Source organism: Leptonychotes weddellii, chromosome 3, assembly GCF_054177405.1.
Source record: "Leptonychotes weddellii isolate Sample4059 chromosome 3, ASM5417740v2, whole genome shotgun sequence".
Lineage (NCBI taxonomy): Eukaryota > Metazoa > Chordata > Mammalia > Carnivora > Phocidae > Leptonychotes > Leptonychotes weddellii.
The window spans coordinates 56904585-56918786 of NC_138371.1; the positions used below are offsets into that span (position 1 = coordinate 56904585).

The 14202-nt window shown below is 37.6% G+C and overlaps 1 protein-coding gene across 5 annotated transcripts in view; it reads right to left on the reverse strand.

Moving 5' to 3' along the window:
- PPIG (peptidylprolyl isomerase G) overlaps nt 1-14202 on the reverse strand; it is a 49718-nt gene that overhangs the window by 12942 nt on the left and 22574 nt on the right. For all 5 annotated transcript variants that reach the window (XM_031029622.2, XM_006734713.3, XM_031029621.2 and 2 more), the window contains 2 exons: nt 8963-8992; nt 8732-8871 (listed from right to left, as the gene is read on the reverse strand). In XM_031029622.2, the coding sequence (XP_030885482.1) occupies nt 8732-8871; nt 8963-8992 (170 nt within the window). The remainder of the gene's footprint in view (nt 1-8731; nt 8872-8962; nt 8993-14202) is intronic.

Here is a 14202-nt window from a genome sequence, read left to right on the forward strand (position 1 = left end):
AAGTGAGTATGGTTAATAAACACAAAAGTAAAAAAAAATAAAAGAAACACAAAAGTAGAAAGGCTTTCAAGAAGTCAGTTCCACTGTTACACAACATATGTATTCCTATAAATCACTATGCTGTGTATGAAAAATTACACAATAAAAACTACATGGCTTATGGGAAAAATGGAAAAAGGGTGCAAAACCCAAAAACTTCATCAATAACATAAAAAAAAAGTACAGGAAACTAATAAAAATGGCAGCAGAGTTTTACACACATTAAATGGTTAATACATAAATACAACAATAAATGTGGCACTTTACTTTGAAAAAAACCTAGGGTTCACCTGTGGCAATAAATATTAGGGGGCTATAACTTGTGAGTTACTGTAAAGTAGTGGAAGGGTGATCTAAAATCAGATGGAAGGTTTCAGCAGTAGATGGTGTTTAAGTGTGACTCATAACACAAGTAACTAACTGTGATAGTTTAGTTGATGTTTAAGGTGTGTGTAATGTGTAATTTTTGTGTATTCCTGTGAAGCTGTTACCCTGGGTGTAATTTTCTGCATTCACTTTATGTTTCTTCTAAACAAGATCATGTATATACAAAGGTGAAAAAGGTATTACGTTCAAATTGTTTTCTAATATACCAATTGAACAAAAGCATGTTTTCAAAACAAACAGTATAGCAGAACTGACTATATTACATTAAGATTTCATAGGAGTAGGAATAGTGGGGATTAATATCTATACTCACAAAATGCTAATAAGCACTGAACAAACAGTCCCTTTATAGGTGTAATTTAAGAATGAGTAGATGAGGGGCGCCTGGGTGGCTCAGTTGGTTAAGCGACTGCCTTCGGCGCAGGTCATGATCCTGGAGACCCAGGATCGAGTCCCGCATCGGGCTTCCTGCTCAGCAGGGAGTCTGCTTCTCCCTCTGATCCTCCCCCATCTCATGCTCTCTCTCTCTGTCTCATTCTCTCTCTCAAATAAATAAATAAAATCTTTAAAAAAAAAAAAAAAAAGAATGAGTAGATGAGGGGCGCCTGGGTGCCTCAGTCGTTAAGCATCTGCCTTCGGCTCAGGTCATCATCCCAGGGTCCTGGGATCGAGCCCCGCATCGGGCTCCCTCCTCAGTGGGAAGTCTGTTTCTCCCTCCCCTCTCCCCCTGCTAGTGTTCCCTCTCTCGCTGTGTCTCTGTCAAATGAATAAATAAAAGCTTAAAAAAAAAAAAAGAATGAGTAGATTATAACAAAGGAGGTAAAAGACCTGCACTCTGAAACTATAAAACATTGATGAAAGAAATTGAAGATGACACAAATGGAAAGATATTCCATACTCACGGTTTGGAAGAACAGATGTTAAAATGTCCATACTACCAAAACAATCTACAGATTTAATGCAAATCCTATTGAAATACCAAGAACATTTTTCACAGAACTGGAAAAACAATCCTAAAATCTGTATGGAACCACAAAAGATCCTAATAGTCAAAGCAATCTTGAAAAAGGACAAAACTGAAAGTATCACAATCCCAAAATTTCAAGATACACTACAAAGCTGTAGTAATCAAAACAGTATAACCATGAGAGATGATGGACTCTGAAAAACAAACTGAGAGTTCTAGAGGGGAGGGGGGTGGGAGGATGGGTTAGCCTGGTGATGGGTATTGAGGAGGGCACGTTCTGCATGGAGCACTGGGTGTTATGCACAAACAATGAATCATGGAACACTACATCTAAAACTAATGATGTAATGTATGGGGATTAACATAACAATAAAAAAATAAAAATAATAAAAAAAAACAGTACAGGGGCGCCTGGGTGGCTCAGTTGGTTAAGCGACTGCCTTCGGCTCAGGTCATGATCCTGGAGTCCCGGGATCGAGTCCCGCATCGGGCTCCCTGCTCGGCGGGGGGTCTGCTTCTCCCTCTCATGCTCTCTGTCTCTCATCCTCTGTCTCTCAAATAAAAAAAAAAAAAACAGTACAGTACTGGCCCCCAAAAAGACACAGAGATCAACAGAATAGACAGTTCAGAAATAAACCCATGATTATATGGTCAATTAACCTATAACAAAGGAGGCAAGAATATACAACAGGTAAAAGACAGTCTCTTCAACAAATGGCATTGGGAAAACTGGACAGCAAGATGTAAAAGAATGAAACCGGACCACTTTCTAACACCATACACAAAAATAAACTCAAAATGGATTAAGGATCTAAATATGAGTTCTGAAACCATAAAAATCCTAGAAGAGAGCACAAGCAGTCATTTCTCTGACATTAGCCTCAGCATCTTTTTTCTAGGTATGTCTCCAGAGGCAACGGAAACAAAAAAACTATTTAGACTACATCAAAATATAAAGGTAATATAAAGCTATTAATATAATAAACTATTCAGACTACATCAAAATATAAAGCTTCTGCACAGCAAAGGAAACAATCAACAAAACTAAAAGACAACTAACTGAATGGGAGAAGGTATTTGCAAATGACATATCCGATAAAGGGTTAGTTTCCAAAACATATGAAGAACTTATACAACTCAACACCAAAAACCCAAATAATCCAATTAAAATTGGGCAGAAGACATGAATAGACATTTCTCCAAAGAAGACATCCAGATGGCCAAGACAAATGAAAAGCTGCTCAACATCACTCATCATCAGGGAAATGCAAATTAAAACCACAATGAAGTATCACTTCGGACCTGTCACAATGACTAAAATCAAAAACACAAGAAACGAGTGTTGATGAGCATGTGGAGAAAAAAGAACTCTCATGTACTGTTGTTGAGAATGCAAACAGTTGCAGCCACTCTGGAAAACAGTACGGCGGTTCCTCAAAAAATTAAAAATAGCATTATCACATGATCCAGTAACTCCACTACTGGGTATTTACTGACAAAATACAAAAACACTAATTTGAAAAGATATATACACCCCTGTTTATTGCAGCATTATTTAAAATAGTGAAATTATGGAAGCAGCCTAAGTGTCCACTGATAGATAAATGGACAAAAATGTGGCATATATACAATGGAGTATTACTCGGCCATAAAAAACAACGAAATCTTGTCATTTGCAACAACACAGATGGATCTATAGGGTATAATACTAAGTAAATAAGTCAGTCAGTGAAAGACAAATACCATGTAATTTCACTCTTGTGGAATTTAAGAAACAAAACAAACGAACTCTCTTTTAGAGAACTGATGGTTATCAGAATTGGGGGGGCGGTGGAGGGGGTGAAATAGGTGAAAAGGATTAAGAGTACACTTATCATGATGAGCACTGAGTAATGTATAGAATTGTTGAAGCATTATACTGTACATCTAAAACTAAGAGAATGTTGTATGTTAATTACACTGGATTAAATTAAATTAAATTACACTGGCAATTAAAATCAATCAAATGGCTAAAGGAATTTCTCTAAAGAGAAAGGAAATAATAGAAAGTGGCTTGGAATTTCAGAAAGAAAAAACAAGAATGGGTAAAAGATATGGGATAAAGGAACAATCAGTTCATATAACTATAAATGATTCTTAAATTAAAAGATGCTAGGGGCGCCTGGGTGCCTCAGTCGGTTAAGTGTCCCAACTCTTGGTTTCGGCTCATGTCATGATCCCAGGGTCGTGAGATGGAGCTTGGAGTCCGCTTGAAGATTCTCTCCCTCTGCCCCTTCCCCCATTTTCATGCTAAAAATAAATAAATCTTAAAAAAAAAAAGATGCTAATATCAAACACCTTAGAGAAATGCCAATTAAAATCAGCTGAAAAAAAAATCCCACCTATTATTAGGCTGACAAAGATTAAAGAGTTTGACAATACATGGCTTTGCAAAGTATATAAGGGTAATTAATTTTGTGTTCAATGGCAGTGTCTATCAAAATTACAAATGCATGACCCCTATAATCTATTAATTCCATTTTTAGGAATTTATCCCCTGTAATCTATTAATTCCATTTTAGGAATTTGACCAAAATTCACATATATTTAGAATGATATACAAAATGTGGGAATGAAAACTGATGGGCAGAGACAGGAAGGAGACTTCACTGACTATCCTTTTTGGCCTCTAAATATTAAAGCAAATGAATATATTAAATTTAAAAAAATTGTAGAGGGGCACCTGGGTGGCTCAGTCGTTAAGCATCTGCCTTGGGCTCAGGTCATGATCCCAGGGTCCTGGGATAGAGCCCCATGTCGGGCTCCCTGCTCAGCAGGGTGTCTGCTTCTCCCTCTCCCACTCCCCCTGCTTGTGTTCCCTCTCTCGCTGTGTCTCTTTGTGTCAAATAAATAAATAAAATCTTTACCAAAAAAAAAAGAAAAACTGTAGATACTGGGGTGCCTGGGTGGCTCAGTTGGTTAAGCAGCTTCCTTCAGCTCAGGTCATGATCCTGGGGTCCTGGGATGGAGCCCCAAGTCAGGGTCCCTGCTTAGTGGGGAGTCTACTTCTCCCTCTCCCTCCACCCCTCTCCCCACACTCATGCTCTCTCTCGCTCACTCTCTCAAATAAAATCTTAAAAAAATAATAAAAAGTTAAAAATTGTAGATATTTTAAAACTTCCAAGTATATGATAATAATGGTTTCCATCCCGCAAAAAATCCTCCTATACTTGCCTAACCACTTACACACAATCTGTTCCAAAGTATCTGTTAGAAACATGTAGGTATCCTTAAGGTCAAATTAAACATTACTAAAAGCAAAATGACAAGGCAAATTAAAATTCATAATGGATGAAAAGGAATTACGAGGAGTAACACTTTCAACTTTGGGGCCATTTCTGGATAATTTTTTTAGATTATGTAGTTTGCTTATCATCAGGTCAAAGAATTTCCCAAACCTATTCATAGACCTTTTTGAGGGCTGGGATAGGATGTAGTGTAATCTATTAATTAGGTATTGACTTTACTAGTATGATATTAAAGTTAAAAAAAAAAAAAAAAGCTCCAGAACATTTTGCTTCTAAAAATCTCAGGTGAAAAAAATGCTGCCTTATTCATTTTTATTTGAGATCTACAGATTTTACACCAATGAATTTCATGTGAAACCTTTATATTGAAGGAAATTTCTAGGGCTCCATCAAGTAAGATTAAAGAACAGAACAGAAATAAAGAACAGAACTACTCCTAAAACAGGTCTCCCTTAGATATTTTCATTTCATATTACTGGTCTTACCTTCTAATCAGTTTCTAAGTTTAACATCCCACTATTTTCCATTAGAAGTGCCATCACCACTGCTCCTAATTCCAGATTAAGGGCAATGAATGGGATCCTGTTGCTATACAAATGAGTCTCTGGTGTTCTTTACCGTCTCCTGAGTACAAGATTCACTAGCTGCTTTCCTTGCTCTGTTCTTTGCATATTGCCAGGCAATGTTTCCTACCCACATAATATGCAAAATTTCTGCTCATATAACTATCTATTTATTGTCCTGTTGCCACAACTCAGCACTTTGTTTCTATAATATAGCAATGGCCCTGTTTCTTGTTGCATGGTCAAAGTACACCTCTAGCAAACTCTGAAAAGACCATGACCTGAGGTCATGCCAACTCCTGAAAAACCAGTTAAGTATCTTGACCAAGGTAGTGGTTTCACTCTCTGGTGGTCTGTGTTCTATCCTCCACTCTGCCCCATGACAGCCTCTACAGAAATGCAGTTTTCATTAGCCTCCAGTGTTCCATTTCTGCATCTTTTGGAAGGTTCTTCTGCTTGACTGTGAACCTTCTCAGGCACATTCAAGTGGCTACAAAAAGCGGAATTTCCAATCTTGCAACAGCAAAGGGAGAAAGGCCCAAGAAGATTGCCCAGACTCACCAAGACCATATACAGGTGGGCCCAGACAGTCAGAATTCTTCAGAAGTCTTTTTGTTTTCTTTCAGGAAGTTAGAAAAAGAAAAGAAAGATTCTGTATTTATTTCTTTTTAAACTGGGGTGTAAATCTCTCAAACAAGGTTTTAAATATAATGATGATGACCACCGTGTTACACAAAACTTTTTGACCGTTTCCAATTTGAAACGGTAAGGAGGCCATAAAACATAAACTCGATGTGAGACCCAGCTCTGCCTAGAAAAAAGATTATATAGATGCATTACAAAATCCATTCTGACGGAATATTCTGAATGGTAAATAAAGGTCATAGGTTCTGAACTGTGTGACCTTGAATATAAAGATCTTTTCATATTTCCACAGTACGGTCCAGAACAGAATAGGCATGGAAGTTATCACTCAAAACAAATCTGACCTTTTCAGGAACTCCTGGGCAGACACTAATAAAGGGCCAAATGTCCCTCCCCCCACCAAACTGCTGAAACTGATAAGGGCAAGGTATGCTTCCTTAGCACAGTAAGATGCTACATCAATTTTCAGCACAACTTCTTGGTCATAATGGCATAGGGAAAATTAGCATTTATCTCTGTTAAGTGAAAATATGTTATAAAGACATAAATAGGGGTGCCTGGGCGGCTCAGTCGGTTACGCGGCTGCCTTCGGTTCAGGTCATAATCCCATGGTCGTGGGATCGAGTCCTGAGTCAGCCTCCTTCCTCAGCAGGGAGCCTGCTTCTCCCTCTCACTCTGCCTGCTGCTCTGCCTACTTGTGCTATCTTTGTCAAATAAATAAATAAAATCTTTAAAAAAATAAAGACATAAATAATAAAATATAGTGACATTCATTCACTTTCTCATTCTTTCAGCAAATATTCAAACACTGACATTTTATTACCAAAAGAATCTTTACACCACATTTATTAGAGAATCTATGGTAACTGCTTATGGTTTAAAAGGTGTATCTTTTTATTACCGCAATTTCTTTCCAAATATATAAACCACAGTATCCTTAACTTTTATAAGCAGAGAACAGATTCTAACACACAAGACCTTATAGACCACAAAATATAAGAAAAAAACCCCTAATTTTTAGTAGAGAATAAAAGATAGATTTCCTAGACGATATGGGAAGAAATAACGCCTTAAACGAAAATGTTCCAATTGTACTAACAACACTTTGAGGAACTAAGCAACGGAACCAAGGTCTAAAACTTGCAGACATTAACACAGATTGCATTTTAATTTTTCATTTTTTAAAAAATAAAAGTTATTCAGTAACACCTCATTCTTTACTGGATCCTCACAAACACAACACATACATTATACCTGTTGCTTGTACATATAGACAGAGAGCCAGGCTCATGAACACCAAGAAGTTATATAAACACTCCCATTATGAGCTGCAGCATATTCCTGCAATGGTTTACAAGGTATATATTTGATATGACAGAGAAGAAAATGAAGTCATCGGAATCAAAGTAGAATAAAGAAACAGAAAATTAAAAATAAGCCTTCTCTATGAACATCTTGGGTCCTTTAAAATTAAAACAAAACAGGGCGCCTGGGTGGCTCAGTTGGTTAAGCGACTGTCTTCGGCTCAGGTCATGATCCTGGAGACCCAGGATCGAGTCCCGCAACGGGCTCCCTGCTCGGCAGGGAGTCTGCTTCTCCCTCTGACCCTCCCCCTTCTCATGCTCTCTCTCTCTTAAATAAATAAAATCTTAAAAAAAAAAAAATTAAATTAAAACAAAACATATGTATTTTTTTTTTTTTAAGATTTTTTATTTATTTATTTGACAGAGAGAGACAGCAGGAGAGGGAACACAAGCAGGGGAAGCTGGAGAGGGAGAAACAGGCTTCCTGCCGAGCAGGGAGCCCGACGTGGGGCTTAATCCCAGGACCCTGGGATCATGACCTGAGCCAAAGGCAGACGCTTAACGACTGAACCACCCAGGCGCTCCACAAATGTGTGTATTTCTAAATGACACAAAGAAATCAGTATGCCTAAAACTTGAGAACAGAATGTTCTACTTATGGCAATTCTGAAAGGAATGTTAAAGACTTTAATGAGTCAGCAATACATAATAGAAAAAAGTCTAGATCTGGAGCCATCAAGCTTGGGTTTGAAGCTTAGCCCCCTGATGTGGTAAATAACTTAATCTCCTTGACTATTTTCATCTGTAAAATGGGGGAAATACTACAGGGTTATTGTGAGGATCAGAAAAGATTATAGATGACTCTCACATATGTTAAACATGAAAAACTAAGTATTGGTATTATTATTCCCTAGATTAGTTAGAATGGGAAGAACAGAGTCTATTTATTATTTTATTGTTTTCTCCACAGGTAATCTCACCCTATACTTTTAGAATAACAGACCCAATATCTAATAAATGGTAGCAGTTACATATTTCACTTATATAAACACTTAAAATATTCACTTAAAACAAAGTTCTTACCATTCAGATAATATATCAAACTACTGGTCATGTTAACTTCAAAACTTTTGGTCTAAGAAGTTTCTCAAATATGCCAGATGCTTCTGAATCTCAGGAGTGCACGAAAGGAAAATAATTTATTCCCAGTTTCATAGTCTATGTTATTCTCTTCAATTGTCATCTTCCCCCTCGCTGCGTCTTTCTCTAGAAGAGTATTTATTTACCATGCTATTTAGACAACTACCATTAAAACAAAACAAAACAAAACAAAAAAGTGGAAGGATAAATTATAGCAAATAACAAGAAAATTAAGTGATTCCATGGTAAATGAACAAAGTATGAAGATAAAACACTTTTAGAAAACACAAATGCCTCATATTTATATTCACATTAATATAAATTCCAAGCCAACTATTTAGAATGTCTCTGCTTGTTCTGTATACATAAGCATTATCAGAAATATGCACTTGTTCTTACCTTTAGATTTGGGAATTAGCTCTCCACAACTGAGTATCCGCACCTCAGCAAATGGTTTGCTAGCTGCATCTGTTTTCTGGTTTTCTATCTCTCTCACAACTTCTTGACCAGATATCACTTGCCCAAAAACAACATGATGCCTAAAGAGTCAATTATAAGATGATCAAATAACAGCTTTTAATTTTAACATTAATTTAAAATGGTCATAAAATAAATTAAAATAATCTTTACCCATCTAAATGAGGAGTTGGCTTCGTTGTTCTTTGGAAGTCATCAGATGGAATAAAAACAAAGTAAGAGAAAAACAAAGTTAGCAGCTCTAAAAAGGAAAAGAAAATAACTGCATTGGAAATAAAGTTGCAAAGAAATCACATGCTATTTTAACATAATAGAATCTTACTATATTAACCTTAAGTAGACAGAAATAATGCAAGATGCTTTTTACATATTTCAAAAACTTATTCTGATCATAAAACTAATACCTACTCATTCTTGAAATTTTACATGTAATTAAAGTTGACATTTTGGTGTCATTTCTATCCATCTATGTTTCTTGCATGTGACTGGGTTCTTACTGAATATTCATAGGTGTGTAAAGTTCTATGGTTGTATAATATTCTATTGTATGGACAGACCATAATTTATCAAAAGATTCTATCAGTTCATAGGTTTAACAATAGTGTTTTTCAATCTTAACATTTTAAACAGTTAAAGCATAGGTCAATCCCCTATCCATGGTTTTGCTTTCCACTGTTTCAGTTACCCACAGTCAATTGCAGTCAATCGCAGTCCAGAAGCAGATAATCCTCCACCTCACATACTGTCAGTTCAATAGGAGCCTAATACTACATCACAATGCCTGTTATTCACCTCACTTCATTTTTTTTAAAGATTTTACTTCTTTGGGGTGCCTGGGTGGCTCAGTTGTTAAGTGTCTGCCTTCAGCTCAGGTCATGATCCCAGGGTCCTGGGATCGAGCCCCGCATCAGGCTCCCTGCTCAGTGGGAATCCTGCTTCTCCCTCACCCCCTGCTTGTGTTCCCTCTCTCGCTGTCTCTGTCAAATAAATAAATAAAATCTTAAAAAAAATTTTTTTAATTTATTTATCTGACATAGCACAAGCAGGGGGAGAGGCAGGCCGGGGGAGACGCAGGCCACGGGAGAGGGAGAAGCAGGTTACCCGCTGAGCAGGGAGCCTGATGTGGAGCTCGATCCCAGGACCCCAGGATCATGACCTGAGCTGAAGGCAGACACTTAACCGACTGAGCCACCCAGGCATCCCTCACTTCTTTTCATCAGGTAGGCATTTTATCATCTCACTTCATCACAAGAAGGATGAGTACAGTAAGATATTTTCAGAGACCACATTCATGTAACCTTTGTTACAGTGTATTATTATAATTGTTTTATTTTATTACTATTGCTATTAATCTCTTACCATCCCTAATTTATAAATTAAACTTTTATCTGTAGTTTTAGGCATTCATTAGGGGGTCTTGAAACGTACTCCCTGTGGATAATATTCAGATGGCCCTCATACATGTTCTGTTGGACCAGAAAAGACATGGTCCTTATTGTGTTTATAAAATTTTCAGTTAGCTGCCAAGATTCAAAACTTTGGACACTTTAAGATAAAAATCCAGATTTCAGACCTTTACTGGAAAGCTGGAAGGTGTGGCCCCTGGCATGTGGCAATAATGGGTCAGGCTGATTATCCCCTGTCTTTTTAATACAGGGATTAATAGTGTAGATTCTTATCCCAGCAGGCTTTATTTGCTTATGTTACTTGCCTAAGACCTAAAGACTTTTGAGCTTTTTACCCCTGATAAACAAGGAAACTTCACAATGAAGAAAGAGATCTGGATTAAAACTTGGGACAAAACTCAGGACGCCTGGGTGGCTCAGCTGGTTAAGCATCTGCCTTTGGCTCAGGTCATGATCCCAGGGTCCTGCTTCTCCCTCTGCTGTTCCCCCTGCTTGTGCTGTCAAATAAAGAAATAAAATCTTAAAACAAACAAACAAGCAAAAAACTTTGGACCAAACTCAAAGTAAGCGAAAGTCCAACAAATGAAGTAATTTTTTAAAATCCTTTTTCCACTCCACACCAATCTTAAACCCCTATAGTTAAGAAGACTGGTATCTGAGTAGCTATGAAGACACACTACTGTAACAGACTGAAGATGGGCACTATAAATAATTTGTTATTTTAAAGAATCTAATCAAAAAAGGCATTAGAAATTTGGAAGAAGGAACACAATTTAAGCTAACCTTTGGTTAAAGCCCACACAATACTAATGAAAAAAGTTCAAACATGTACATGTATTTTTACAAGATCATCTTGCTTTTAAAACTAACCTATTATTGTTTTCTGACTCTGACAGCTATGCTCACCTGAACTCGCTTAAACCATCTAGAGATGTAAAACCCTATGTGTATACGATACATGTATTTGTATTACAGATTACATTCAATGTATATGTATAACTTGCATCCAGATTTAGTCAGTCTTTGCCTCAGATACTGTATTTGCCAAGTTCACTTGCTCACTAGAATTTATCTGAAACCCCTAAACCAATACTCCTCTGTTTTCATGGTCATTCTCAGATTGGTAAGAAAAAGAAAAAAAATGTACTGATGAGTAGAAAAACTAGAACTCTTGGGGGCACCTGGGTGGCTCAGTCGGTTAAGCAGCTGCCTTCGGCTCAGGTCATGATCCTGGGGTCCTGGGATCGAGCCCCACGTCCAGCTCCCTGCTCAGCAGAGAGCCTGCTTCTCCCTCTCCCTCTGCCTACCACTCTGCCTGCTTGTGCTATCTATCTGTTGAATAAATAAAATTTTTAAAAACAAAACAAAACCCCTAGAACTCTTGTATAGTGCTGGTAGGAATGTAAAATGATGCAACCACTGTGGAAAACAGTTTAGTGGCTCCTCACAGAACTAAATATAGAATTACCATATGATCCAGCAATTCCACTTTTATGTATATACCTAAAATTGAGAAGGGACTCAAACAAATATGGGTATGCCAAAGTTTACTGCAGCACTATTCATCATAGCCAAAAGGTGGAAACAACCCAAATGTCCACTAAACTAAATGTGGTATGTACATATATAATGGAGTATATTCAGCCATAAAAAGGAACAAAGTTCTGATACATGCAACACGGCTGAACCTTGAAAACAGGCTAAATAAAATAAGCTCGAAACAGAAGGACAAATATTGTATGATTCTGCTTGTATATCTAGAACAGGCAAGTTCATAAAGACAGAAAATAGAGGTTACCAGGGGCTAAGGGTAAAAAGAAATGGGTTAGTTTCTGGGACAATGAAATAGTTTTGGATACAATGGTAACAGCTCCATAGTATTGTGAATATAATCAATACCATTAAATTATACACTTAAAAATGGTTAAAATGGCAAATTTTATATCATATACATTGCCACAATAAAAAATAATTTAAGATTAAAAACTGAAGTTTTCTCCGTTAAAAACAATAAAACAGAAATTAAAGAAGGGCAACCTAGAAATTAAGAGATAAGGAAAAATCAACATATAGAGGGAAGATTCTGAAAATATACATGAGGGTGCCTGGGTGGCTCAGTTGGTTAAGCGACTGCCTTCGGCTCAGGTCATGATCCTGGAGTCCCGGGATCGGGTCCCGCATCGGGCTCCCTGCTCGGCAGGGAGTCTGCTTCTCCCTCTGACCCTCCCCGCTCTCATGCTCTATCTCATTCTCTCTCTCAAATAAATAAATAAAATCTTTAAAAATATATATATATACATGAAGGATTACATAAACTTAACAGAGAGGTTTCGGTTAGCACAGGAAGGCTTTTCCTTAAAAAAACAAAAAAAGGAAAACAAACGATAACACTAAGTGTTGTTGAGAATCTGGTGATACTGGCACTTTACATACTGCTGATATCGGAGTACAGTAGCAATATACATGGAAAGGCTTAAAAATGTGTAAACAGGGGCACCTGGGGGGGCTCAGTCCGTTAAACGTCTACCTTCAGCTTGGGTCATGATCCTAGCATTCTGGGATCGAGCCCCCGTCATGTTCCCTGCTCAGCGGGGGAAGGGGGAGGATCGGCTTCTCCCTCTCCTTTGGGCCCCTCCTCCTTGCTTGTGTTCTCTCTCAAATAAATAAAATCTTCAAAAAAACAATGTGTAAACATTTCACTAAACTCTTAGCAGCTTATGTAAAATAATTAAAAATGCATCAAACAGGTACAACAATGTTCACTGAAGCAGTGTGAAAACCAAAAAGCAAGTCAAATGTTTAAAAATTAAATAAAGCATAATACATTCAAACAATGGATTCACACATAGCTATTAAAATGTTAATTAATACTTCGTGATGTGCAGAGATTTATATTGTATCCAAAAGTTGATCAAACAGTATATGCAACATTTATTTATTTAAGATTTTTATTTGTCGGGCGCCTGGGTGGCTCAGTCGTTAAGCGTCTGCCTTCGGCTCGGGTCATGATCCCAGGGTCCTGGGATCGAGTCCCACATCGGGCTCCCTGCTCGGCAGGAAGCCTGCTTCTCCCTCTCCCACTCCCCCTGCTTTTGTTGCTGCTCTCTCTCTCTCTCTGTCAAATAAATAAATAAAAATCTTAAAAAAAAAAAATTTTTATTTGTCAGAGTGAAAGAGCACAGCACGGGGAGCAGCAGGCTCCCCGCTGAGCAAGGAGCCCGATGCAGAACTTGATCCCAGGACCCTGGGATCATGACCTAAGCCGAAGGCAGATGCTTCACCAACTGAGTCATCCAGACATCCCTATATGCAACATTTAGCTTACATTTTTATTGCCGAGAAAGATACCCTGGGGATGGGAATGTTTTTCTTCTTTTTATCTGTGTTCTTTTTCTACAACCAACATGATATAAATTGTTTTCATTTAAATAATCAGAAAAATCCCCACATAGGCAACTGGTTGAATGAACTAGAGTATATTCACACAACATTATGCAGCTGCAAAAACAAATGAAAAGGATCTCTATGAACTGATATGGAGTGATTTCCAGGATATACTGCTAAGTGAAAAGAGCAAAACATTGTATATAGTATATGCTATCTACCATGTAGGAAAGGAAAATAAGAAAATATGTATGTATCTGTGCTTATTTTTATAAAAAAGAAATACAGGAAGGGGTGCCTGTGTGGCTCAGTTGGTTAAAGGTCTGCCTGCAGCTCAGGTTATGATATCCAGGTCCTGGGATGGAGCCCTTCATTGGGCTCCCCACTCAGCAGGGAGTCTGCTTCTCTCTCATTCTCTTTCCCCACTTCTGCCCCTCCCCACCACTCATTCTCTCTCTCAAATAAATAAATAAAATCTTAAAAAAAAATACAGGAAGATAAACCAGAATCTAATGAGGCTGGTTACTAAAATGGATGGGTAGAAATGGGATGAAAAAATGGGGAATGTCAATGAAGGTGAAGAGTTAGGTGGGAGTGATACTT